The sequence below is a fragment of the Triturus cristatus genome, chromosome 5_1 (assembly GCF_964204655.1).
Source record: "Triturus cristatus chromosome 5_1, aTriCri1.1, whole genome shotgun sequence".
Classification (NCBI taxonomy): domain Eukaryota; kingdom Metazoa; phylum Chordata; class Amphibia; order Caudata; family Salamandridae; genus Triturus; species Triturus cristatus.
In genome coordinates this window covers 950582545-950609247 of record NC_140587.1, presented here as the reverse complement: position 1 = coordinate 950609247, position 26703 = coordinate 950582545, and the positions used below count along the sequence as shown (strand labels likewise).

At 42.9% G+C, this 26703-nt stretch overlaps 1 protein-coding gene across 50 annotated transcripts in view; it reads right to left on the bottom strand.

Moving 5' to 3' along the window:
• The window catches only part of EPB41L3 (erythrocyte membrane protein band 4.1 like 3), a 904669-nt gene that overhangs the window by 275343 nt on the left and 602623 nt on the right, over positions 1 to 26703 (bottom strand). For all 50 annotated transcript variants that reach the window (XM_085606055.1, XM_085606026.1, XM_085606030.1 and 47 more), the window contains exons 10-11: positions 26444 to 26541; positions 10553 to 10728 (exon numbers count right to left, since the gene is read on the bottom strand). In XM_085606055.1, coding sequence (XP_085462181.1) covers positions 10553 to 10728; positions 26444 to 26541 — 274 coding nt within the window. The remainder of the gene's footprint in view (positions 1 to 10552; positions 10729 to 26443; positions 26542 to 26703) is intronic.

Here is a 26703-nt window from a genome sequence, read left to right as displayed (position 1 = left end):
CTTTGTGTGACTTTATATAGAGGTAGGCAAAACCATGAACAGAACTCAGTGTGGCTTTATTAAATGCTATGATAAGTGTATCATAATTACTGTAACACCAGCCTTTGCAAACTCCAGGCATATGTTGGGGCATAAAACTCACATACGTAATGTTTTAAAATCTAAAACCTTCTCGTGTGGAAAATGGCATTTGTGATATGTGGTTGCCTAGTGAGTATGAGAAAATGATGTTGCAAAGGAAGTAGTGGACAGTAAGAACTGGACAGCCTTTAATGATCTCTGCTCAACAGTACTGTGGCTGAAGGGTGTCTCATATAACTCTGCTCTTTAGATTTTGAATACTTTTTATGTAAAGGTTTGGACAAATTGCATTGCTGCTGAATCCTTAATGAAAAAGTGAACACTTTTGAAATTATCTGCAACTAGCAGAGCGATGGGTAACTGGTCCATGCTACAGAACAACCATTGGCTTCCTGGCCGAAGCATTTCGAAGAAATTCCAAACACCACGTGCAAGTTTAAATACTGACAGCTGGTTTCTGAATCCCAAAGCCCCTGAACGGCTTATTGTAAACATCCGCTTAAAGGGCCTCTGCTCCTTGGAGAGAAAAAACGCTTTTCTTCGGTCAGTTGCTTTCTCCTTAGCAGAAGAAAAGGAAAATAAAACAAGAGCTGCTGCAGACATGCTCCGCAGCGCAGATAGGGTTGCTTGGCAATGAGCGAGGTCACACTGGAACTAGCAGAGACCACATTAGGAGAATGTCAAGAAGTACTAGCATCAGTTTTGTTCAAGGAATGGATGTCATTCGAGGGCTGACTGCACAATTGTCTGGGCCTCTTCACTAGACAAGAAGCCCTGGCTCCAAACTTAATCACACCCTGCTGTGGTCAACGACTGGGCAACCTTTCCAAAATGTATGTCTGGCTCTTTCTAAAGGATAACGGTTCTTCAGGGGTGTTTCTAGACCGGAATTTAGGAGTGGCGGGTACACATTGAACCACAGATTAAACTGGTGCGGTCACTTACAAAGGTTTAACATTGAATTTATGCGTTTTTCAGCCACGGTGTAAGAATAAATCACGACTGATTTCGACTAACTCATGTGTGCGCCACGGACTTTGTGTGAGCAGAGTACTTGTGAGAATTTATATGGCACACCACTGCGTTGTGGCAGCACCCATCTAGAAAGCGAGCAGTAGTTTTGGTGTGAACTTTTTTGAATACATACATATACATATATATATTTATGTATGTATGTATGTATATATATGTATGTATATATATATATTTCAGGTTGGCTTGGATGGTATTTTACCAATCCAAAGCCGTAATACTGTGCCTGGAGTGGTAAAACGCTTTGGCCATTTTACAGCTCGGCATGGATGGCACTGTGGTAATCCTATCCTTAAATAATTTGCAGTGGAAATGATTAAAGACTTTGTCCCTTTCTATCTTGGCGTGGATGGCACTGTGCTAATCCTACGCTTAAAGACTTTGATAGAAAAGCAGACATTTGAGGTGAGCAAATTTAGAGTGTCGCTGGTGTTGAGAGTGCTCTACAATGGAGCTGCTTTCCACCTAAACTTGAGAACTACCAAGAGTTCTCTGCTTCCTTTTTTGCATTATTTATTCATCACTCTATGCCTGAAAGGGTATTCTTTTGACTTATACTGGGTGCTCCCTTGTGTCTGGACAAAGCTATACCTCTCTGAAGAGCTCTAATGAGAGCGAAACACGTGTCAGGGGTTGCTTTGATTCTTTTCAGGTTGGCTTGGATGGTATTTTACCAATCCAAAGCTGTAATACTGTGCCTGGAGTGGTAAAAGGCTTTGGCCATTTTACAGCTCTGCATGGATGGCACTGTGCTAATCCTATGCTCAAATATTTTGCTGTGGAAATGGTAAAATACTTTGTTTCTTTTTTATCTCGGAGTGGATGGCACGGTGCTAATCCTACGCTTAAAGACTTTGATAGAAAAGCAGACATTTGAGGTGAGCAAGTGTAGAGTGTCTCTGGTGTTGAGAGTGCTCTACAATGGAGCTGCTTTCCACCTACACTTCAGAACTACCCAGAGTTCTCAGCTTCCTTTTTTGCATAATTTATTCGTCACTCTATGCCTGAAAGGGTATTCTTTTATATATACATTCACACAGGGAAAAAAGATTTTAGCCTGGCGCTCTTTCTCAGATCCCCATTTCCCTCACAGGGAATAGTCTACATGGTCCACTTTAGTTCATGTTCTGAGAAGGACACACATAGCAGTGAGTAAGTCCATATATAGTCTTTATTTATAAAGGTTTCTCTTCATTTCAACATTATTCAAATGTTTCCCATATAGGTACCTATCTTTTGCAGCCAAGCCAACACGTGCTTCGCAAGTTGCTTGCTTCTTCAGGGCTTCCAATAATAAGCATCAAATTAGTCCTTGAATGTTTCAAATCTCTTCTAGTCTGTAGCCCTGGCCAATATCATCTCGCGTTGGCTTCCGGAAGTTATGTACCTTTGTACCCAGTGCTAAAGTGCATGTACTCACTCCTTTAAGCATATTAACATTGGCTTACCTACCATTGGCATATTTAGTTTACTTATAAGTCCCTAGTAAAGTATTACTACATGTATCCAGTACCTGCAAATTAAATGCTATAAGTGGGCCTGGAGGACCTATTGTGCCACTCACTTAAGTAGCCCTCTAAGAAAGTCTCATGCCTGGCATTGCAGCTTGTGTGCACAGTTTTAAGCTGCCATTTTGATCTGGCAAAACATACCCTTTTCTGGGCCCAAACTTCTTTTAATACAAATAAGTCACTCCTAGGGGAATATAGGCGTTTACATCGCATGCATTTACTACACATGTGATTACAACGCGGTTGTTACAACAACTGCGTTGTTACAACGCAGTACCATTACAACGCAAGTCGTTACAACGACTTGCTCTGGGGGCACGAGGGACTTAGGAATAGTATAATTTACTATACTAACTCCAGTGTGTGCAACAGTAGGGAAGATGTTGGAATAGTACATTATAATATTCCTTAGTTTAGAGCACCCCCTAGAGCAAGTAATTGTAACGACTTGCGTTGTAATGGTACTGCGATGTAACAAAGCGGTCATTGTAATGACAGCATTGTAATCGCATGCGTAGTTTCACATGCGATGGTATGGCTGTTTCCCCTTCTAGGGTTGCCTTGGACAGCCCAGAGGGCAGAGTGCAGTGTATTGAAAAAGTTGGGCATGTACTATTAAGTTTTACATGCCCTTATAGTGAAAAACTCCTACATTTGTTTTTCACTACTGTAAGGCCAACTTCTCCCACAGGATAACATCAGTGTTACCTTATTATCTTCAATAGGATGTAATTTCCAAATGGGAGCCGGAAATCATTTCAAGTTAGCTGTCTTTGCAATTGTAATGAAATTTCCTCACATGGTGAAGTCGGATTTTAAGTTACAATTTTGAAAATGTCACTTTTAAAACAGCAAAATTAATTTACTGAAGCATGAATTATCCACCAAAATTGATGCAAATGAAAAGTTACAAATTTTGAACGACATTAATAACCAACATGAAAGACACAATTAAGAAATCAACAAACGTGAGATATAGAAATTCAAATGGGATACCATTGATTACAAACTCGGTGAAGTTTATAATTGGGCTAGATATTATGCCAAACAACGACAGAACATACCATGTTATAAAACTTCTGATATCGAAGCATCATCAACATAGAGTAAATTAAACTTTTCAAACAGGAGAACCAATGGGTGCAATATGTCTGCTGAAGCCACAGCCAATCAAGTTTCTCCTTCAAACTTAGGACAACAGGGTGACAGCACCTCTCAGGTTACTTTTTTAGGACAAGGCCCACCAATAAACGACAAACCCACAAAAATTAATGAATAGTGATAACATTTCCTCCCATCAACTCAGCAAACTAGAAATCAACACTTAAGAAAACAGTCATCTTTTGTTCCCACTTATCATTCGAACCCTTCGGAACTAGAAGTGAGTTTTTTTTAATTCATGCGTATGCTTTGTTTCAAACATTTTTTTACAAACATCAGGGATAATCGACCTTCAAGAAATGAAGGTATATTAAAAGGCTCGAAATCTAAGAGTACATTCCTGGCTCCTATTAGTCACAAACCTTGGATTCATTTAAGACTATCATTAAATGTGGCATCCAAAATCTATACAAAGGCAAGAGGACAAAACATTCGAACCTTAACGTCAAAGAACAAGGCATTCTTGAAAACATTGCTAATAACCCAGAAATCACCTGAAGAAAGTAGGCTGACCAAGGAGGAGTATTGGTAATAAGGGATTCATCCATGTATCTACAAAACGTTAACAAACAGGTATTTGACCCATAAACCTACATGAAATTCGACAATAATCCCATTGGTGAATTTGTCAACATTTTGAAAACCATATTAGACACAGCTGTCTTAACAGGGACCATCACTGATGATGACAGGCTTTATCTTTTAAAAGATGATCCAAGAAGCCCTAGAATCTATATGTTACCAAAAATTCATAAAATTCCAACTAAACCTCCTTTCAGACCCATAGTATCGACACGTGGATCCATCCACAAACCGATTGGCAAATGTTTAGATCAGTACGTGCAACCTTTAGTACAACAAATGACAACCTACATCAAAGACACCACTGATTTCATTTTGAAAATCCAAACCATTAATCTTGAAAAGGATCAAAATACCTTATTATGTACTATCAATGTTAAGTCACTTTACACATCTATTCTACACGATCTAGGTTAGGAGGCTGTTGAATACCAAAACCAAAGACCAAAATTCGAGTTGGATGACGATTTGAAAATATTTTAGTTGGACGTTTGCACTACACATTGTATCACAATTACTTTTGTTGGGATAACGAGTACTTTTTGCAGCTTACTGGTACTTCCATGGACAATTGTGTTCATCACCTTGCTATCCTAATCTCTTTATACATAAGTTTGAATTTAATCAGATTTTGACTAATTACTCAGGGACTAACAATCTTGTTGCGTTTGTTAGATACATTGATGACACTTTCATGCTATGGAAGGGATCTAGCCAGGAGCTATCATTAGCCATCGAACACTTGTATTCCAATAACAACCATATTGAATTCACACACAATTCCAGTGACACCATGATTAGATTCTTGAATTTATCAGTCTCAAAAAGTGGGAATCGATTGGAAACTGTTATTTACAGGAAAGAGACTGACCATAACAACCAATTGCACTATCACAGCTTTTACCAATCTTCCCTAAAAAATCACTGGCCCTATTCTCACCTACCCCAAGTCAAACTAATTGTATCTAACTCAGACAGACTCTCAACAAACCTAACTGACTTGGTTCAAAGATTCAGTGACAGAGGATACCCCTCTGGAATACTGGAGATTGCTTTGCAACGTTCCTCTTCTAAATCACGTGAACAGCTCTTGATGCCTACGAAGAAACCAGACAAAGAGAACTGTACAGTTTTAGTGTCCAAATTTTCTACACAATGTTTGAAATTCAAAAGATTAATTCTTAAACATTGGCCAATTATACAAACTGAATCTGACTTCAATGGTATTTTTGCAGAATTTCCCTTGTTCGCTTATGAATGCAGCAAAAACATCAAAGAAATGTTATCTACACACAACTAAAAATATTGACCATCCCTATAAAGGCACTATTTCATTTATGAATTGCAATAACTGTAACATCATCATAAAAGGAAATTACATAATTCACCCATGCAAAGGCAGCAAAATCAAATTACGAGTGACTGCTAATTGTGACATTAGGAATGTAGAGTACTTATTGAAATGCCCCTGTGGCCTGGCATACATAGGCAAAACCGAACATAACATGAAAAATAGATTACTTGAACACAAAAGCAACATCAGGACTAACAATTAAAAATCAGTTACAGCCTCACAATTCATGATGTTGAAACACAATATTAGTCAGACAGTTTCTTGATATTGAAGACTGTAATCCCATGTGAAGGCAGAAACAATCGTAAACATCTTTTACAGAGAGAAATCTACTGGATTAAACTACTGGACACTCTTATGCCTAATGGACTTAATGATCACTTGGAATACAGTTGTTTTCTGTGACTTTTTGTGTGACATATGTAATATCGATTTGAAAGGTGTGTAGCTAATTATCTTTGCAACATCTGTCTATACGCCCTTGATCTGTGTTGGAGTCATCACTACTTATTGTTCTTGTTTTTATGATATTTTCGTTCACTACTACCTTATTTACTTGTCTGCTCTTATTTTTTCTGATAATTCGTTGATGTTCTATACGTGATTTGATGAGTATTTTATTTTCCATTTCACACATACGATTAACATTCCCTATTCATGTCCATTACTTCATTTCAAGATGGCACCTGTTTTTCTTCGACACTTTCGTTTCCTTTCTATGTGGTCCTTCTTCTAACCACGTGTATTTGTTCTAACCGATAATCGGCATTTGCTTCACTTCCGTATGACTGCTGACTAAGACCCGATTGCTTGTTTGTCTACTCACTAGGGTAAGAATTTTAACGAGGGCTGATGTTATCGTTTGTTTTTAATAGTGCACCTTTAATTACTTTATTTTTTAATTACTAGTTTAATCACAAATATTCACCCTATTTTCTTGAGTTAGAAACACGTTTCCCATATAGGTACCTATCTTTCGCAGTCAAGCCAACACGTGCTTTGCAAGTTGCTTGCTTCTTCAGGGCTTCCAATAGCATCAAATTGATCTTTTCAAAACAGTCTAGCATGAACCTGAATATCTAAACAGACTTGCTCGTTGATGTCACTTTTTTTACGCTTTAATCTAAATTGGGCCATTTTTATCACGTCTCTGGATTAATTTAAGTTACTGATGAAGTATCAAGTTTTTATGACTGGAAATTGCACATTAACATTTTTTGCGTATATACCTTTGAGTGATTGGTGTGCTTCTGCTTCATTATTTTCAGATGCATATTCCTCTGATTAAGGGCTATGATTGCCCAAAATGCATCAGGTTTGCGTCAATATGTTTTACCAAAATCTTTGTTATGATATTCAATTAAATGAATTCTTGATTTTGATGACTGATCAACCGCAACAAATGAATTAAATTCAAATTGCAATTTCAATTATGGATTATTGTTGGCTAACTCAGATTGCTCCATTTCTTTGAATACCTTGCTGTGCAGTCAGGGGACGTTACCCTGGGGTGATGCTTTGTTTTCTACTTTTGAGTTACGCTTTTGGGTCAGTAAGCGATACCCTGTTTGTATGCAGAAAGCTGACCTACTTTTCACATAAACTTCCTTAATTTTGGGATTATCTTGGAGTGCATGCACCACCTACTTCACTTTTAGAAAGTTAACATTTTCCTGCCTTAGCTTGTAACCTCCTCTGGGCGACATGACTGTGTCTAGCTAACAGTTGGACTTTGTATAATCCTCCTAGGCAGCATGACACAATACAGTGCTTAGGTGTGCCTGGATAGGCCATCACTGGCAGGAAGGGAGGGCGAAACTGGGCACAGCCCTACTTACACTTGAATAACCTGCATCTTACACAAGGGGCTGCATATCACCTGTACTTAGTCTGGAGCCAGGACAGGGACGGCAGGTTGCCTGGGGACTTCAAGGGGAACCTCTAGAAGTCTCTCGCACTTCAAAGGCAGAACTTGGTATAAATATTGGACCTCAGACACCAACTCTTCAGTACACTTTTGTTTTGTGGATACTCTGGCAAGAAGAAAGACTGCTGTGTTGCTGAGAAGACTGCCACTCTGCTTGACTGCTGCTCTGAAGGACTACTGCCCTGCTGTGCGGACCTGCTGCCGCTTGCCTGGGTGAGATAAACTGGGCCTGCATTGGCTGAACCCAGGACCCCAAAGTGACTCAAAAGGCTAGTTGGCTGGACTCCTGACTGGAGCCTCAGGGACAGAATGCTTCAACAACCCTGAACTCTCCCATCTGTGAGTCCATCCCTGCCAAGTGGTGCTACTTCAGCCCTGGACCCTTGGAAGTGGGCCTTAAGGTGCTCTGCCAGCTCATCTGTAGATCCAGCAAAACCAACGCTACTCTTCTGCTGCCCGGAGCAACCCTGAGCAGAACCGAGGCATCGCCCCTGCTGCGAGGTTTCTCTCAGCGCATGGACGCCACATTGACCTAGCAGCCCTCATTGGAACCACCGCTGTACGAAGTTTCACTGATGCAGGTCCTCACATCGCAAATCGCTCTTCGATGGTAGCCTTGATAATGACGCAGGTTCTCGCATCGCAGCCTATCAGCTCTTCAGAACTGATCCATAGCCTCAATTGCAGGACACATCCTTGACGCCGTACTTCGCATCGCAAGCCTTCATCGACTGGATCTTTAACAATGACATAGGACCTCCCTTTGCCGCACCTCGGGACTGATGCCTCCTCTCGGTTGTTCAATCCATCCTCGGGCAGGACCTAGCATCACTCCGTAACCAGGATTTAACATACTCTGGATCAGTGGGCTTAACTGGGTCCCTGCAGCCGGCCCGTGCTCTATCGCAGTTGGCCTGACTGTGTGACCATGTCCCATTCCGATGCAAACAGTTATCCATAGTTGCCGCTTTGTCCTTTTTAGATGAAATTTTTACTGAGGTCTTCGTTTTGGTCTTGTATTATTTATTACAAATTGCTCTATTTTTGTAATCTGGTGTAAGGTTCTTTTGTGGTGTGTTTTCACTGTGTTACTGTTTGAAGTGTTGCACAAATGCTTTAAATCTATTAAAACAGGAGAGAGAAGGGAATATTTTTTGGAGCCAGTCTTCGTCCCCTAGTAACATATAACTTAACAATCAACAAAAGAGTGATTCCCAACTTCGAGCGTTGGCATAAGGAGTCACGTCTGTATTTAAGAAGATCTCTCACTCACCAACCTAGTTGGTGACATGCTTCCTCATATGGATCCCACCCGAGGGGCCGAATACCTCACGGGTGTGATACGACGCCTGATTACAGCAGAGCAGGTTGTGCATGAAGTGTAGTCAGTGAAAGTGGGAGATTAAAAATGTCTTTACTTATCCCAATTAAATTTTATTAGTGGAGAAGTAAGGCAAGGTTAAAAAATAGTGAAGGTGGATGTGGGGACTGGTTGTAAATGGCCAGTCACATCCTAATGTGAAAGTGCAAATTCCGGTCTACATGTTTCAGCCTCCATTAGCAGGTAGCGAGGATTTCTTCAGGACCAGAGAGTCATGGGGGTATGCACACGCTAAGGCGCACCCTCACCTGTGACACTAAAACACCGCAAAAACTAACGGTTACTGTGGGCCTCCTGCAAATTTTGAGAAGCCAGACAATTATGAGGTGTAGAGGAATCTTACACCATGGATCCTAGCGGGGGGCGGTGGCTTATAGTCACACATACGCCAAAGCCAGATGCCCGAATGGCACCTGGTTAATCCCATGTTCCAGGACCCCAAGGATGGGACATTGCCTCTGAGCTAAGATTTGAGATTGCTCTATGCCAAGCTACCCGAAGGATGAGCACAGGTAAATTTAGGATTTGCTTGTGGCTGCACCCTGAAAAAGATTGTGTTTCCTAGTTGAGTAGGGTTTCACCCCCCACAATCAGTAAGCCAATTTATTAAAACTATATATGTAAATTTTGATATAGAGATATACACACACATACAAACCAAGTCAGATTCAAAGATTTTAAGCAAACAACAACGCATTGCAATGAAAAGTGGTTGTACAAAATAATGTGTGTGGAAAGGTGTAGTGCTTGTTTGTGTTTTGCTGTGTGACCTCATGGTACATTCAACAACTGTTGCGGAGAGTTACGAGCGGTGCACAACAAATAGTGCTTGAGCATGGGCCGCATCTGGCCCACCTCTAGAGAAGCCGCTGCTCATCTTATAAGAATCACGTACACAACAGATACTGTCATATGTAAAAAAACGATCCTCTCACATGAAACCTATCCACACACTTGGGATGAGATGGTGTCCGAATGGACCACCCTGTGCTCCTCATCCAGACGCTGGATTAGAATAAAGGAACCACTAAGCCTCAGGGGCACTCTTCTTTTGAACACTAGGAAGTCAATCTCCAAAAGATTAATTATAAAATGTATTTATCACAGGTTGCAAAGGACAACAGTAAAGTTAAATGCATTTAAGTAGATTTCTGAGATGCACATAAACACAAAATTCCCATTATTTATGTATGGCAGTTTATGTTTTGAGAGTCACTAGAAATTGTTCAGTCCTGTTTACATATTTTGCTATGGATTTTTTGATTGCTCTAGAGGGAGTTAAATACACAGTCAGAGATTAAAAACAAATAAGCAGCATTAGCAAAAGTATTTGCACACAGTAAATGAACTATTCCAAGCAACAACACAGAATATTTATTCACAATAAAAAAAGGGATTAGCCTGTATACAGAGTAGTTACACGCTAATTTGGAAAATAATCAGAGGCTCTTATATATGAATGCATCCAGCCACCTGACCATATCTTTCAACCAAACATGTTTATGGTACTGAAACCATCTTACCCCCATCCAAACTGCGGGACATAGTGTAACGTTTGCTGGAGGAACGTTCAAAATAAGGGGCTGGCCGGTCTATCAGTGCACTGGCTCTTCTCGTCTGGGCCTGCGTCCTTCCACTATAGCGGAATTTGGAACCCAATGTGAGGAATTTCTTTGGCGGTGTCTCTGGCAAAAGGAGTCTAAATCACAAAAAAATTCAAACATTATACCAAAACAAACAAATTTGTTATTATTTCCATAAAGCATTAAAAAATTACATTTGTCTTATAAATGGAAATTCAGCTATAAGGACATTTTAAAAAGGGCTTTCTAAATGTAGAGCTTGGTTAATGTGGGAAACCTAAAACAAAATCTTGAAATAAAATACCTGATAGAATAAAGGTAACACGTTGTACACTTCAGCAATGGCGGCTCGCACAGGTAAGAGCTGTGGGCGGGGTGGGGGGTGGTGGAAGTCGACAGGATAAGTAATATTAAATAAATAAATAAATAAAACCACTTCCTTTGCGCTCGCCACATCACCGACGTGGCAATGCGGCAGAGGAAGTGGTTTTATTTATTAATTTTATTTAATATTACTTATTCTGTCGACGTCCAACACCCCCCACCCCGCCTGCCCCACCGCTCTTACTTGTGCAAGCCACTACTGCACTACAAGCTAATATTTCAAAAGGCGAGATTACCAACAGTGCTACAGCTATGTGCAAATCCTATTCTGGCAAACAACTGTAGCAAAATATCAAAATTTCCTCAAACTGCTTCAATGTCAACACAGCAGATGTCTAATGAGGAGTGTGTAAAAGGTGCCGATCACAGGCGAATAGCCTTAATCTCTTTGATAATTAAATAAGGAACATTATTAACAAGGCGAGTAGGGTGGTAATACTCTCCTCCAAAACCTACTGATGAAAAAACTGAACTATATACAAAGAGTTAGTGAATCTTTGCCTTTGGAACTGGTGCACTGGGACTTTTGCTCATACTGTGCCTCAGGAGACCAAGCTCGTAACCAATTATTTTGCAGAATGGTTACATGAATGGGAGCGAGGGTTAGATGCTTAAGCTTGGCAGCTTCGTTGAGATCTCCAAGAAGTATATGGAATAGGAGTGGCTGAAACCGCTTCAGTGTCATATTAGCGCATATATACTGTCAAGTTCAAATTCATGGCCTTGCTCTGATCTGCATAATGAGTAGGATGGAAGCAGGCAAGATTCTAGAGTAATCAGTATAGTTTTCCTCTCTGCAAGCCTTTCTCAATCAGCTTTCGGCCAACTCCTCATTGTAGTTTTTCTTTGCCCTCTCTCTATGTACTGCCTTGCTACCCCTTCCCTATCACACCCCACTTCTCTCTCTGACTCAGTGTATTAACTGTTTCCACTTTAATGTCCCACACCACTCTCCTTTTCTTGCCTAGCCCTCTCATATTCTTCCTTACACGTCTCAAAGCACTACCCAAGACCACAATGGCTCCTGGTTTACACTGATGGGGAACTGTAAAGAAATTAAATCAAAGAGTTAATTGGAAAAGATGAGTTTATTCTTCCAACAGGAGTAGATCAGAAGTAACCAGGAGCCTGCTCAGACTGATATCCACCTACTAGGAGTTATATCACAACAATTCTAAATGGAATGTGGAAACACTGTAGAATATATGTACATTCTACGCCCCCAACCCCATGACACTGATACAGAGAGCAAAAACAAAAAACCTTCCCTCTCAACAAAAAATAACCCACTGACACACTACATCAGGCAAAAATCAACATCAAAACACACCAACACTAAAATCAGTCAAAATAGCACACTAACAAAACTTGACAGTTAAACTCACTGAGCTTATCAGTCATACGTCTAATGCGAACACACTGCCTGATAACAATAGGTCTGGAACTAGACACCTCGCAAATCTTAGAATTAGGCACCTATTGCCTCACTGCCATTACTGGAACAAGTTTGTCAAGAACCCCAAACCATGCATCTTGAGCTGCACTTACTGCCCCATCCTAAAATACATTACTATCTCCCTAACAAGATCATATCCGTTCATGCCCAGAACTGCTACATCAAACAGTGATCCCTATTCAAATTTCAGATCTTACTTCCTTCATTACTATAACAGTTCAGGTCACCTAGGTAACCTTTTCCTTGGTCAACATGAAACGTAATCTGAATTAACTCCCTAGTTTTGTAGCAATACCTTGTAGCGCTCCTCTCATTATTCACATACTTCATCATCTTATCCTGACATTTCTCAAAATATTCTCTAACCTTTTTGAAACCTACACAAACACTTCCCGTAATGCACTCTTTGAGTCACCATGAAATAAATTTGGAACTGTGTTTTCTTCCTCGGAGCAATTCAAAACTCATAACACCAGGTAGAGAATTGGGTGCAGTCCAGTAGGTCAACAGGGTGGGCTGGAGTGCTTTCCTCCAATCCACACTACCCTGCCATCTAATTAGATTATATTACCAATGTATTCAATCCATCATCTTGACAGTTTGACCGCGGATATTAAATTGCTGCTTTCTTGTACACTATACCACACTTGTTTAAATACTCCTCTAATTCCTTACTCACAAATTGGGAACAACTTTCCAAAACTAATTCTCCCGGCGATCCTTCACTACAAAACACATAATTACCTCTGGCCATTTTCAAGTAATCCACTAAAACAAGCGCAAAAGCTTCTCCTCTATGAATTACATAAAAGCGGACCAAGACATGGCCTGGGGCACATTCCACTGGAGAATATTCCTAATAAAAGGCTTGACAGATCACTGCTTTCACAGATGGCACATTCCCTCTCCCATTCATCCATTAATCGATCAATACCCGGTACCAGTGTAATTCTCTAAGTCACATCTTCCTTGTAGGCATCCCCAAGCATTCTTCATGCCCTAAATTGAAAATCCTCTTTAAATTCACAGTAGGGGCACTCTTACATCCATCTCATCATAAAGACCATCACACTACATCAATTAATCTTTCACTTTAAAAAAGCACATTGTTCTGCACTTAGTTTATGCCTTTCGGGCCAACCTTTAGCTAGATATCCAAACACCAAATTTATTTACACATCTTCTTTCAATTAAATGTCCCATATTTCCTTGGATATTGTAAATAATGACTTCTGTACTCCATTCCATGCATTATCGTCTTATACGGTGAAAGACACTTCACAGCTATCTTAGTGCATTGATCCAGTTGAAGAAATTAACAATGTGTCATACATTCTGTAGCAATAATAATCATTCCTGGAACATACTCTATTGTAAACTGATAGGACAGGAACTTGGCATCCAAACACGCTAATCTAGCTGGTAAGGAACTCCCATTTCTGAGAGTTAACATGCTGACAAGTGGTTTGTGATCTTTCCTCAAAACAAATTGTCTACCAATTTCCTGAAATGTTCTGTTGCCCATATACACACCAGGAGTTCACTTTCAATGATGGAACAGATCTGTTCTGACACTCTTGAAGTTTTATAGGTATATGATACTGCCCACTCGTCACCTTCATCCTGCAGTAATACAACAGCACCTAACCCAAAACTAGTTCCATCAACTGCCACCACGCAATCTTTACCACTTTCAAACGATCTCAATCAATGAGCACACACCATATAATTCTTAGCTTCTTAAATGTCTGTTGTTGCTAAATCTCCCTCACACATTGCATTCTTTTCTTTGGCAAGTATCTCAACCATACGGTTTAGATGGTGTAAATTTTTAAAATTTAGCGTTGAATTCCGATGAACCAAAGAAAGAAAACAACTGCTTCTCTAGAATTGCTTGAATAGGATGCATGTTTGGTGAGTATGTCCTAGAAGCTCCACACCTGAATTTACACTGTCAATTTCAAAGTAAAGTCTTTTTTTCCAACTCGCCCAAACAACAATTTACCATGCGGGAAACCACAGTAAAGTCACTCCCTTTAAGGTTTCCTTCATTAAAAACTCTGAAAGACTTACAATGTGCTCATCAGTCGGAAAGGCACACTGTGTTACATTCACTCAGGTGTTACAAATGCTGTTAAAACTTTAGATTAATCTTGCTCGCATGGCTAACGGTGGAGAATAGAGTAGCTCCCATGAGTTTAGATACCACTTCATTAAGACTGCATAAATCTATACACAATCTTAATTTCCCAAAACATTTTTTTTAAATTACCATGGGGCAACCTTGGGTGATGGTTCTATGAATTCAGTTATGCCCCTAGCACATAAATCTTCAAGAATTTTTTAGAGTTTCCCTCTGTGTGTTAGAGAAACATTGCAAATTTTGTCTCTAGCAAGCACTGCATTATTTATCAGTTTAAGTTTGTATTCAAATTCTCCATATTTTCCAAGTTCCTCTTATAATACTTTAGAAATATTTAGCTTCAATAGGAGTACATATTGACCATTATCATCATTTTCACAAATAGCATACACAGGCGGAATTGCATTTTCATCTTAAGAAATGCCCATTTCCTGCTGCTGTGGCCATCCACGCATTACACCTTCCTTTTCAGCCACATAAATCTTCCCTTTTGTACTACAAAATTCCACATCCACACAAAAATAGCCAAACGATTCAATATTATGTCTCATAAACCACCTGGTGGAACCTCAGGTGGCAACTGATCTTTTTCAACCCATGTTTCCAATATCAACTGTTTCCTCAGTACACTAAAGCAAGAGCGCACATCTACCATCATCTTCCTCAACTGTGCATCCACGCATACAAAACATTTATGAAACTCCCTTGGTTTCTGATCACTCACACATAAAACCACTGAGACATCCTCACTGCTTTCTAAGACACAATACATTTTGTGTTCTATGTTCGCTATGTACACCCTTCCAAAGTGACCCCATTTTTTGCAACAATTACAGATTTGTCTGTAGCAAGGCACTCTTCAAATGTTCCTAAATAATAAAACTACCATGCATGTAACATGATACAGATGGTTTTCCTCTTATCCATTAGTCTTTCTTGTCTCTCTTGCCATTTTTGCTAATGACTTTTCACAACACTGACATCTGGTAATGTCTCAGTTCTCCTAGCATTATTTAACAAGCTTCTGCAATGCAATAGGTCTCGCATTTGTTAAAATTAGAGCTGTTGGCATTGAAAATAACAATATGTTTTACTTTTGTTTTTTTATTTGCAGTGGAGTTATTATATAAAATAAAATAAAAGCATGCGGTCGCTATAGTTATAGCATGCAGTGCAAGGAAAACATTTAGATGAAAAGATGCAAGCAAAGCGGCACCATTGCATGAAAGTATGTTGTCCCTGCAGAAGGAGAAACCATTATTTGCTCAGGCAATGTAAGAGTAATATTTGTGTCACTGTCCACACCCCAGCCTTGTGGAATGCTCTTTCGCCTTAGGCTGAAATGAACTTATGAAAAAAAATACAAATTTTCTCCTACAACTAGTAGAAATAACTAACTATGGAAAGCCTAAGCACTAAGAAACGTTCAATTCACCATAACATAAGAACCTAATGACTGGGCACATCTTTTGCTTTTACTCCTGGAGACTATTTATTTTCAGTGTTTCAGGAGTGATCGCGCTTTTCAGGGGCAGCATTAAGTACCTAGGTGGACGTGTCTTGGAAACTGATAAAAAACCCAGCTTACAATCGCCTGCCATGATGTGGTGAGCTGGCAATGTGGATTTCAGCTTAGCACTGCTTCTGTGCCCATCCACATCCCCATGGATCACCGAGGAAAAGTGCATCTGTTTGTCAATTTTTGCAGAACACGTGGACAGCAATTTAAATTTGTACATATTCTCAGTCTTTGCATACTCTGGCTTTCTTTCATTAAAAGGAAGAGTGTCAGCACTTCTCTGTGGTGTGTATTACTTTCATTAGGAGGGCACTGTCTTCAAGTAACTGCAGGTACTGTGGCATAGATAGCCTTTGTTTTGTTTCGCTTTTGCATTACTAATATATGGTCTATCCAAAATAGCATCACCATGTAGTGTACATTAGAGGAGGATAATAAACCACAAAAGGGGATGGGTTGACTGCATTGTTTTTCTGAGACTGCATGATTTCCTGTGAGGCAGGATTGTTTTTGATGATTCTCCTGGCGTCCATGAGGCAGTTAAATAACTCTGCGTCCATCACTAAGTAACCTCACTGCTTACAGAATGTAATCGCAGAACACTAGGCTAAACTGGGCATACGTGCAGCGCCAAACTCACGCTAGACGGTGCTGATGGTGCCAACAGAAACGTCTGATAATGCCGAGGATGAATTGTCATTTAAATAAATCACAACCTGGTTGAGAAGGAAGTCTGGGAGCTACAATACTGCAAAGAATTAGTGTTATACCAACACAGCTTGATCTTCACATCTGTAACTCTAAAGATAACGAGTGTCACTGTTTCCTCTACACCACACAGGCTTGGATAACTTTGAATGAAGAAAAACAAAACATGTCATACCTAAACCTCTAATATCCCTCATAAAACGGTTACACAGCAGCGGCACTCAGAAGTCAATTGCAGTGTGCCACACAAACTAAAGCCTTTGCAAACATGCTATAGAGAGGGCAGCAGTGCCCCTCATAACCAAAGCATCTAGAGCGAGTGGGGGAAATCCTGCCTGTTTCATCAAAGCAGATCGGCGTGGCTGGAAAAAACAGTGCACTGGGCTGGAGGCAGCTACGAATATGCAAACACATCACCCCACTCGAGAACTAACATGTATGTTCCGCTCGAAACACCCCAGCGCACAGGCAATACCACGGGTAAGAGGGAAGCCATACTCACAGCAACAGCACTGTCCGGACATGGCGCTCTGCGCTGAGGAGACTCACGCTAATGGCCAGGCTGGTCCAAGCTCACTGGAGGTCCGGCATACGAAGGCGGGGCACGCGCTCAGGGCCCTTTGAAGCTGCTCCTCGGAGCCCTGGAAACACGACACCGTTTGATGTCACGGCCCGAGCACATCACTTCACATGCACCATTGCATCAGAAGCTTGTTAGCAAACAATAGAGCGCACAAGGGGCCGGGAGGGGCCGCGGGGGTTGGAAATGGCGCTGTAATTGGATAGGGCGATGCACTGTACTTAAAGGTAGGGGGGAGGATCCGTGTCAAGCACCGGTACTGTGCCATAGCTGAGAGCTCCGCAAGGCTAACTGCAGGGGAAGAAGAGTGCACCTGTGGCACCCCACACACTCACCTCGCACTCCCAGCTGGACCCGTGTGGATCCGGGGGTGCCAGGGCACCGCGCCCACTCTTCAGCGGATCCTTCGTTCTCCACCCGCTGCAGCTGAGGGTGCAGTGCACAGAGGAGCCAAGGGCGCATAAGGAGCGGCGCGGCAGGGACGGACCCTTGGACCCCCTTTCTGCAGCTCTGCCAGCACCGAGGACATCCTGGGGTACGGGGGACCCCAACAGTGCGGCTCCAGTGCAGGAGGATGCAGTCTTTCAAGATAAGGCTTAATATTGGAGCTTAGACCGTTCCCGGGGAATCCGGAACTTTGCACCGGGAGTTAAAGTGGTTTGCGCAAGATCACACGGTTGGTGTCAAGTGGAGAAACCAGGATTTAAACGTGTTATGGTTTGTGACCTGAGTTGGAAACGTAAACATCAGAGCACACCTCACCACAAGCTCCAGGTTGCGAGGATAGGGCAGCGAGAGCCATGAACACCGCCGCCTTTCTCCGAGGCGAAGCAGAAATGCCTCGGAGAAACGCAGCGGCGGTTTCGGATTCGGGGGCGTGTTTTTCTTTTCTCTCCTCTTGCCATTGGCTGGAGGAGAGAAAAACACGCCCAGCGAAAAGTAGCGAAAAAACACGCCCCCGAATCCGAAAAGGACGGGGCTTGTTTTGCGAGACAAAGACTCTTCTCCAATGGCTGGCCAGCATTTAAGAGGCCAGCCAATGGAGAAGAGGAGAGAAGAGGGGCGGGTCCAAGCCCCTCTTCTCCAAAACATTAAATCTCGGAGCGAGACTGCGCAAGCGCAGCCTTCGAGCCGAGACCGAAAAAGGGCGTGGCTAAAAAGTGGAAAGAAGAGCACGGAACACGCCCCTGAATCTGAAAAAGACGGAGCCTATTTGGAGGGACGGCTCTCCCCTCCAATGGCTGGCCTCCGTTTAGGAAGCCAGCCAATGGAGGAGAGCCAAAAAGAGAGACGGGCTAAATAGCCACTCTAAGCATCATAAGATCTCGACCTAAAAAACAACAAGCATTTACAATGCAATGGTCTCGGCATTGTTAAAGTTAGAGCTATTGGCATTGCTCATGACATTATTTTTGTTTATGTTGTTGTTTTTAAGAGATTTAAAGAAACAGCATTGTTATTTACAATGTCAATAGCTTAACCCCTTCGCTGCTGCGGACATTCCGCTGCAGCGCTGGGGGGGGCAGGGGGGCAGCGCGGCGGGCCTGTGCTCATGACGGAGCCGCTCCGTCATGAGCCACAGTTGAGCTGTGCTCATGACGGAACGGTTCCGTCATGACTCCGCCCATTTGCGTTGTCGCCCCGCACAGGCGGGGAAACAGCGCCGCGCAGGCGGAGCGGCCGCCGACAGGATTGTCATGACGGAACCGTTCCGTCATGAGCACACGGCAACCGTGGCTCATGACGGAACGGTTCCGTCATGAGCAGGGAAGGGGTTAATCACTCTCAAATGCTCCTGCAAGGGAAACGCTTTGTGTGCTCTTGCACTCCCCCACACCCCTCCCACTTGTAGCGCGAGGCGCGCGCTTGTTTAAACTAACGATGTGTATATTCACAAAGCGCTGTGAAGTCAAAGAGCTATGAACACCCACCTCTGCGGCCCCCTTCTCTTCCTAAATCCATTGTTTATTTTTTTGCAGGTTGATATAGCGCAACCTCTACCCGAAGGTATTGGAGCGCTTTAAATGACCACCAGTTACCTTACACAAGACACATTCATTTTTTATAAACACGGGAAGATGAAGATATCACAGGATGCTGAACCAAGGCCGACACTCGAACCCTGTGCGTCAGCTCCAAAGTCGGCTGCTCTAGCCCTAAGTCTACGTCCTCTGTTTGAATTATAGGACCCACTGACCTGCCTCTTGACCTCGACCACTTAGGAGACTTTGAAGGCGAATTTGTTTAAGTTCTCGTGTGCCCTGATCCATGCGTGAGCAGCTCGCCGATTTCATGTTTTTCGCTGTGCCTTCTAAGACTTGTAGCCCTACTTTTAACTCATTCTTACAGGAGAATTATAAATCCGAACCTGTAACAAAAATACAATCTGGGTAGGATTAACTACCCTCGCAAGGACCAAGGAAACTACACGACCCATCATGCATCTGAGCTCACACTCATCATGTAAGCAGAACGCGTTGCCCCGAACAGTCAGAGGTTGTTAACTTAAATCTCCCCCCTCACAAGTACTCCCAAACGTTCCCTTCCCACCACAGCTGCACCACAATCACTATGTCTGCCAACTTCAGTGCTGAAAGGAGGTGCAGTAAAGGGGTAAGCTCAAAGATGCTAGATCTGCCGGAGAGAAAAGAACCAATGTATAGTGTATGCTAACATTGTGAATACAATCCTCGAGTCAAATAAAAGCTAAGATAATACAATTATAGAGCATTTATTTCCCCCCTCCCCCGCCCCTTTCATGGTATCATCTAGATTGCTGTTGAACAGTGGAGGGAGTGAGTAGAATGTCCTTCACATTAGCAGCCTCAGACGGATTAAAGGCTGTGTCACCTGCAGGACTATTTTTATCGACCTCGGAAAGATGACATGCCTAATTTGAATTATGATATTTATTATCTCCTAGGCCACTCGAATGACGCAGAAAGAGAGGACCAAACTAGGCGGCAAAAAAGGCAACTATGCAGCATAATAAGGCACTTTTTTTATAGTATTGCTTGATTATTTTGTGTTTTTTTATACTTGCTAACACTTTCTGGCCAAAGATTTGACCTCATTGGTACCAGTTTAACAACCAAATACGGTCATAAACAACTGAAGGATGGATAACCAGTCAACCTTTGCGGGTGGCATTCTATTGTGCGGAAACAGGGGTCGCCACATATTTAGTAACGTTTGATGCGATTCAGCTAGACGCATTGTTTGGTTAAAATCTGCAGATACAGCAGTGGATGGATCAAGTGGCAAATGGGGCAAATCTATAATTATGTGGAAAACGCTGCGGCTGTAGAATTGCATAATTCAAGTGGCCCTGATTATATAGATCTCTGAAGGATAACAGGGTGAGTTTCACATATGGCTGTAAATATATCGACCTCGTAAGGATTGCGGCCTATATCTGCCCAATCATGACAGCCTGGGTTTAACGGTACTCTTTGCAGTAGGGTCCCAACACACTGAGCTGCCTTTAGAGGGGTGACCTATAGCGCCTTGCCCATCACACGAGGGCACTGTGGGAGGTGCCAAGACTTGAAGGTTCGCCACCGCAGCGCCTCATGAATAAGGCACATCCTCCCGGCCTGGCAGAGTCTGGCGGCTCTTAAATTGCATCAGAAGCTTGTTAGCAAACAATAGAGCGCACAAGGGGCCGGGAGGGGCCGCGGGGGTGGAAATGGCACTGTAATTGCATAGGGTGGATGCACTGTACTTAAAGGTAGGGGGGAGGATCCGTGTCAAGCACCGGTACTGTGCCATAGCTGAGAGCTCCGCAAGGCTAACTGCAGGGGAAGAAGAGTGCACCTGTGGCACCCCACACACTCACCTCGCACTCCCAGCTGGACCCGTGCGGACCCGGGGGTGCCAGGGCACCACGCCCACTCTTCAGCGGATCCTTCATTCTCCACCCGCTGCAGCTGAGGGTGCAGTGCACAGAGGAGCCAAGGGCGCATAAGGAGCGGCGCGGCAGGGACGGACCCTTGGACCTCCTTTCTGCAGCTCTGCCAGCACCGAGGACATCCTGGGGTACGGGGGACCCCAACAGTGCGGCTCCAGTGCAGGAGGATGCAGTCTTCCAAGATAAGGCGTAATATTGGAGCTTAGACCGTTCCCGGGGAATCCGGAACTTTGCACCGGGAGTTAAAGTGGTTTGCGCAAGATCACACGGTTGGTGTCAAGTGGAGAAACCAGGATTTAAACGTGTTATGGTTTGTGACCTGAGTTGGAAACGTAAACATCAGAGCACACCTCACCACAAGCTCCAGGTTGCGAGGATAGGGCAGCGAGAGCCATGAACACCGCCGCCTTTCTCCGAGGCGAAGCAGAAATGCCTCGGAGAAACGCAGCGGCGGTTTCGGATTCGGGGGCGTGTTTTTCTTTTCTCTCCTCTTGCCATTGGCTGGAGGAGAGAAAAACACGCCCAGCGAAAAGTAGCGAAAAAACACGCCCCCGAATCCGAAAAGGACGGGGCTTGTTTTGCGAGACAAAGACTCTTCTCCAATGGCTGGCCAGCATTTAAGAGGCCAGCCAATAGAGAAGAGGAGAGAAGAGGGGCGGGTTCAAGCCCCTCTTCTCCAAAACATTAAATCTCGGAGCGAGACTGGGCAAGCGCAGCATTCGAGTCCAGACCTAAAAAGGGCGTGGCTAAAAAGTGGAAAGAAGAGCACGGAACATGCCCCCGAATCTGAAAAAGACGGATCCTATTTGGAGGGACGGCTCTCTCCTCCAATGGCTGGCCTCCGTTTAGGAAGCCAGCCAATGGAGGAGAGCCAAAAAGAGAGGCGGGCTAAATAGCCACTCTAAGCATCGTAAGATCTCCGGACTTCCGGTTCTTCCTTTGGCAGACCGGACGGTCCCTCGACCTAAAAACGTAACAGTTAACCCCCCGCAAGCTTTGTATACAAAGTATCTAATTAAAATTTGTCCTATATGTAACTCAGTTCATTTTTACAATATTCAATAGTGTTTAACATCTTGGTATTTAATAATATGGTACAAGGAATAAAGTGCAAAGTGATAAGGCATATATTTAAACCACAATGGTGTGCGAGATATTTTAGGAGGATATTGTGTTTTTGGAGTCCTGACAAAATAAAGATTATTATATATTTTTATACATCTACAGATGTGTTACTTGCAATGCATGGTGCAAAAAGTGTAAGAAAAACATCTTTTAAGGTCCTAAGCTTCTTTTTTCTATGGGGAGAATTAGTTTTGCTGAGTAGCCACAGTGTGATTCCTGGACTCCACATTACATAGGCTATACAGGCTAAAGTCAGTTGGATTAAATGGTGTCCTCGTGCACTTCAGGAGGGATTAAGTGTATCTGATGGATTGCCTGTCCAACAGGGATTCCCACACAAGTTTCCAGGAAGTTCCCTTGTTGCTCCCATCTATCTATCTTTCGCTCTGCTCAGCCTATGCAACTGAATTTCTCGTCAATGCCCTCCTGAAGCTTGATGTTGGCTCTAAGTTCAGCCTCTACAGTTTTCAGGACTTCTGCTCAACTTCAATCTGCTCCGATTCTCCCAATTGTTGCCAATGTGAGGAAATGAAAACGGAGAGTTGGCTTGAAAAGAAGAGTTATTCTTCCAAAAGGAGCAGACGATGCAGTGACCCGCATCCTGCCAAGACAGATATCAACTAAGTCATGTCGCAATAATGCTCAAGGAGGTGTGGAAATGCTCTAGAATATGTGTACATTCTACTCCCCCGACATCGATACAAATTGAGAATAGAATAGGAACATCAGTTTGATAATTCAAAATGGCTTCCTGAGCAAGATCAATCACCTGGTCTAGCACATTCTGTAGAAGGGAGGCAGGCATAGACAGACAAAGGACTGGGAACAACCAAGGACACTGCTCTTGTGGAAGCATCAATGAGATCCGGAATCACCAGCAGTTGCTGGTGTATGGATTGGTTGAATTCTCTGTCAGCAAAAAAGGCTAATTCAATTAGTCATGTCAGGGAAATTAGTCCAATTAACAACACATAAAGATTTGAGGATACAAGCTGCTATGATGTTGTTGGTATTGCCTCTCCATAGAGAAGGACCCTGGGCTGCATCGTTCTGCAGTGGATGGGATAATGGTGCACATATTCTGATTAAAATTGCAGCTATCACCCCCACAGACTGTGTTGGTAGATGTCTAGAGAGAAAGAGCAACATAACTGTAGGGAATCTCTAAAATGGATTAAGTTTCAGATAAAAAGTTTGGAAACGCCCTAATTTGAGATGGGTTTTTTCTCGAGGTGCTTCAAGGTGTGCAGTGCTCTGCCCCATTCCAAATCCTGTTTCTTGGTTACAAAGGCAGCATCTCTCCTCATCTGTGACCACTGTAAGACTGTTTTCACACTTGGTCTCTCATGCAGTGGGACTGGCAAAGAAGAGGGAGGCTTAATAGAAAGTAAGTCTGATGGTGTGCTTAGCCCTGCAGCAAGATATGACAGGGGCTGTTGCACCCCTGGAATGTCTGCAGCCCGTCTGCACATCAGGTGCTACTGGGGTACTAGGTGTTAGTCTTAAGTTAAGCAAACAGCAACAATAAAGGATAATTGGAAGCATCTTTGAAATATTAGGAGGGTACCCTGTGGACGGAATATCCTACACAGGAGGGGGAGATTAGACTAGTCCATTGAACTTTTGACTACCCTAAAAGGAGAAAGGCTTAGTAGTTGGGCAGGAAAAAACCAATAGGGTTCCACTCCTCTGACACAAAAAAATAACTGTTTATGATAGGGACAATTCAAAACATGGTATGCTGCCAACACTGTGCTACATGTATGAACAGGTAACAGGAACAGTAGTCCTGTCACTTCTGAGGTTTCATGGTGCGCCCCTCAAAGTCAGGCCCAAGATCTGTCTCAGGTCAAGTTGAGGCCGGTGCCAAAAATCCAGGAACAGGGGTACTAGATATTCAGAGTTGGGCATGTAGGGCAGAGTAGCTGACTGTACACCATACAGGGAACATTCCCATCCCAAAGGTAAACCAGTAAGATTAGGGTTCTGGTCCTCGGAGTGCACAAAGTGGCATTTAAAAAGCAATGATTTGTAAACAAGAATGCAGGTGTTTTAAAAACTGCAATATAATTCTTAAATCGTGTTGGATTGTAACTACAGTTTTGAATGGAGCGTTTATATTTTTCCCAGAAATAGTGAAGGTTTTGCACTGACAGTTATTCAGTACACTTGAAATGTAGAGAAAACAGCGTATTCAGGTTTCTCGGCGCACTCAAGGAAGAAGAATGTTTAATGAAGCAAAGAGTCAAATTCTTTCTGTTACCAGAAAAAAGTGAAAGAGGCTCCAAACAGAACACGCGAGGGGCTCATGCGGAAGGATGTATGGACATAGTTTTATTTTAACCTTTAGCAAGCATTGGCAAACCCAACCAGTCTCCCATATACAAGATCTATTGGCTTTGTCATTTTTTTGGGACATGTTGCATAGTACGTACCATGAGCTGCTGTGCAACATGGATAAACGTCAAGAAAAAACACACTGACGCAGTCAGCATAGACCGAGTCATTGCGCTTGTTTTCTGGACTTTAAGCCATGTTGCACAGCAGCTCGTGCTGCTATGCAACATGTCTTAAAAGCATTGACAAAGCCAATAGATCTTGCACTGGTGAGACCTATTGGTTTTGCCAACGCGTTTCTTGTGCATGTTACTGCCTTACGGTAACCCCCTTTGAACCCTACGTCTGGACTGTCAGCTAAACGTAAGCCAAATTGTCCCTATCAAACGGGAGAGTTTGGTGGCATTTTACACGATTCTTGGGAGTGGTCCTGAAAAAAGCTGCCTGATCTCTCCGGTTTCTGGATAGGTAATAATTATTGCCATGAAACGCACCAAGGCCGGGGCGGATTTTCCGCTACACTATAAAGAGACACAAGACAAGCTGGTCGATTCTGTCGCAGCTGTGGTGAAGTTTACTAAGTAGGCCTTCTGTTTTGATGTGATCTTCTACAAATAGCGGCGCTGCCTACCTTTTTGCCTCTCTTTCGCTGTCTCTCTCTCTGTTGTCCTGCCCCTCCCTCCTGTCTTTCTTCTTTTCTCAGCCTCTCGAAAGTAGGTCAGTGTGCCTTGGCAGCCCAGACATAGCTGAGATCCACGGGAACAGCTTGATAAACAGCAGGGCAGCCACAAGTGAGCCTGCAGGCTTGGAGCTACTGCCCACGACATACTGGTAACCTGTTTCTCAGGTCACACGACCTTCCCAGTGACACACACAGGCAGCAATGATGCTTCTTTATCCAACGACTACCAGGCAAAATGAGCACATTTTGGCTTCACGGTCATTGCACTGAAGGTCATATTGATATCTTCAGCTTAAAGGAGAAGCGCTGACTTAGTGAGTTTGAGCAGGCTTGAAATTTGGAGGGTTTGTGTATTTCTGTACGCGTTCTCCGACCATGAAAATAAAAACCTTTGAGCTTTGGGAGGCTCTTGAAGTCAAGAAAAAAAAAGTACTATGATGCGGCCGGCATTGACCGTGCGATAGCACATTTTTAAGAATTCATGTTACACAGCAGCCTGTGCTGCTGTGCAATGTGTTAAAAAAAAGCGGGGGGGCGAGGGGGGGTATGGGAAAGCAGAACTAGGGAGGTGCGGGGGAGGAGGGAGGGAGTACAAGTCAGAAGTAGGGGGGAGTGGGATGGGAGGAAAATAAATTGTACCTCAATCACAGCAAGAGCAGCGGACAGACACTAATTAAGTTGAATCAATCTGTGCTTGGCCCATGCTTGATAGAAATGAACGGAAGTGATGCTTGGTCTGTGCCTGCCAGGCAAGAAGCAGCAAAGAAGTGTGACACTGAAGTTAACGAATGGTAAGCAATGGGCAGGCTCTGAGCCCTTTATTGTAAACAGTATGTCTTGCATGACCTAAAAAAAAATGGATATGAATCCCTGCCAGTTGAGGGATGTACAGCTAAGAAAGCAGACTGAAAAAGAAAAAAAATATTCATGCACTATTTTTAACTATTGCACGTCTGTTGGCTGAAACCCAATAATAAGAATACATACCTGAAAAACGTGTGATGTTCCACGCATACTTTCCATAAGCGTTTCGCTGCTCGGTGGTTTGGCAGTTTAAACCCAATGGTGCTTTCAAACTGTTCAAACTATAGAAAGAGAGAATACAAGTTACTTTATATATACTTCATCAATTACTACATGAAATGTATCATTTCTGGACTAGGATCTAATTGGAAGAGACTTCATAGCCACTAAAACAAAACTACCATTGACTAGAAACACCAGCAATACACATGCCATATTAGCCG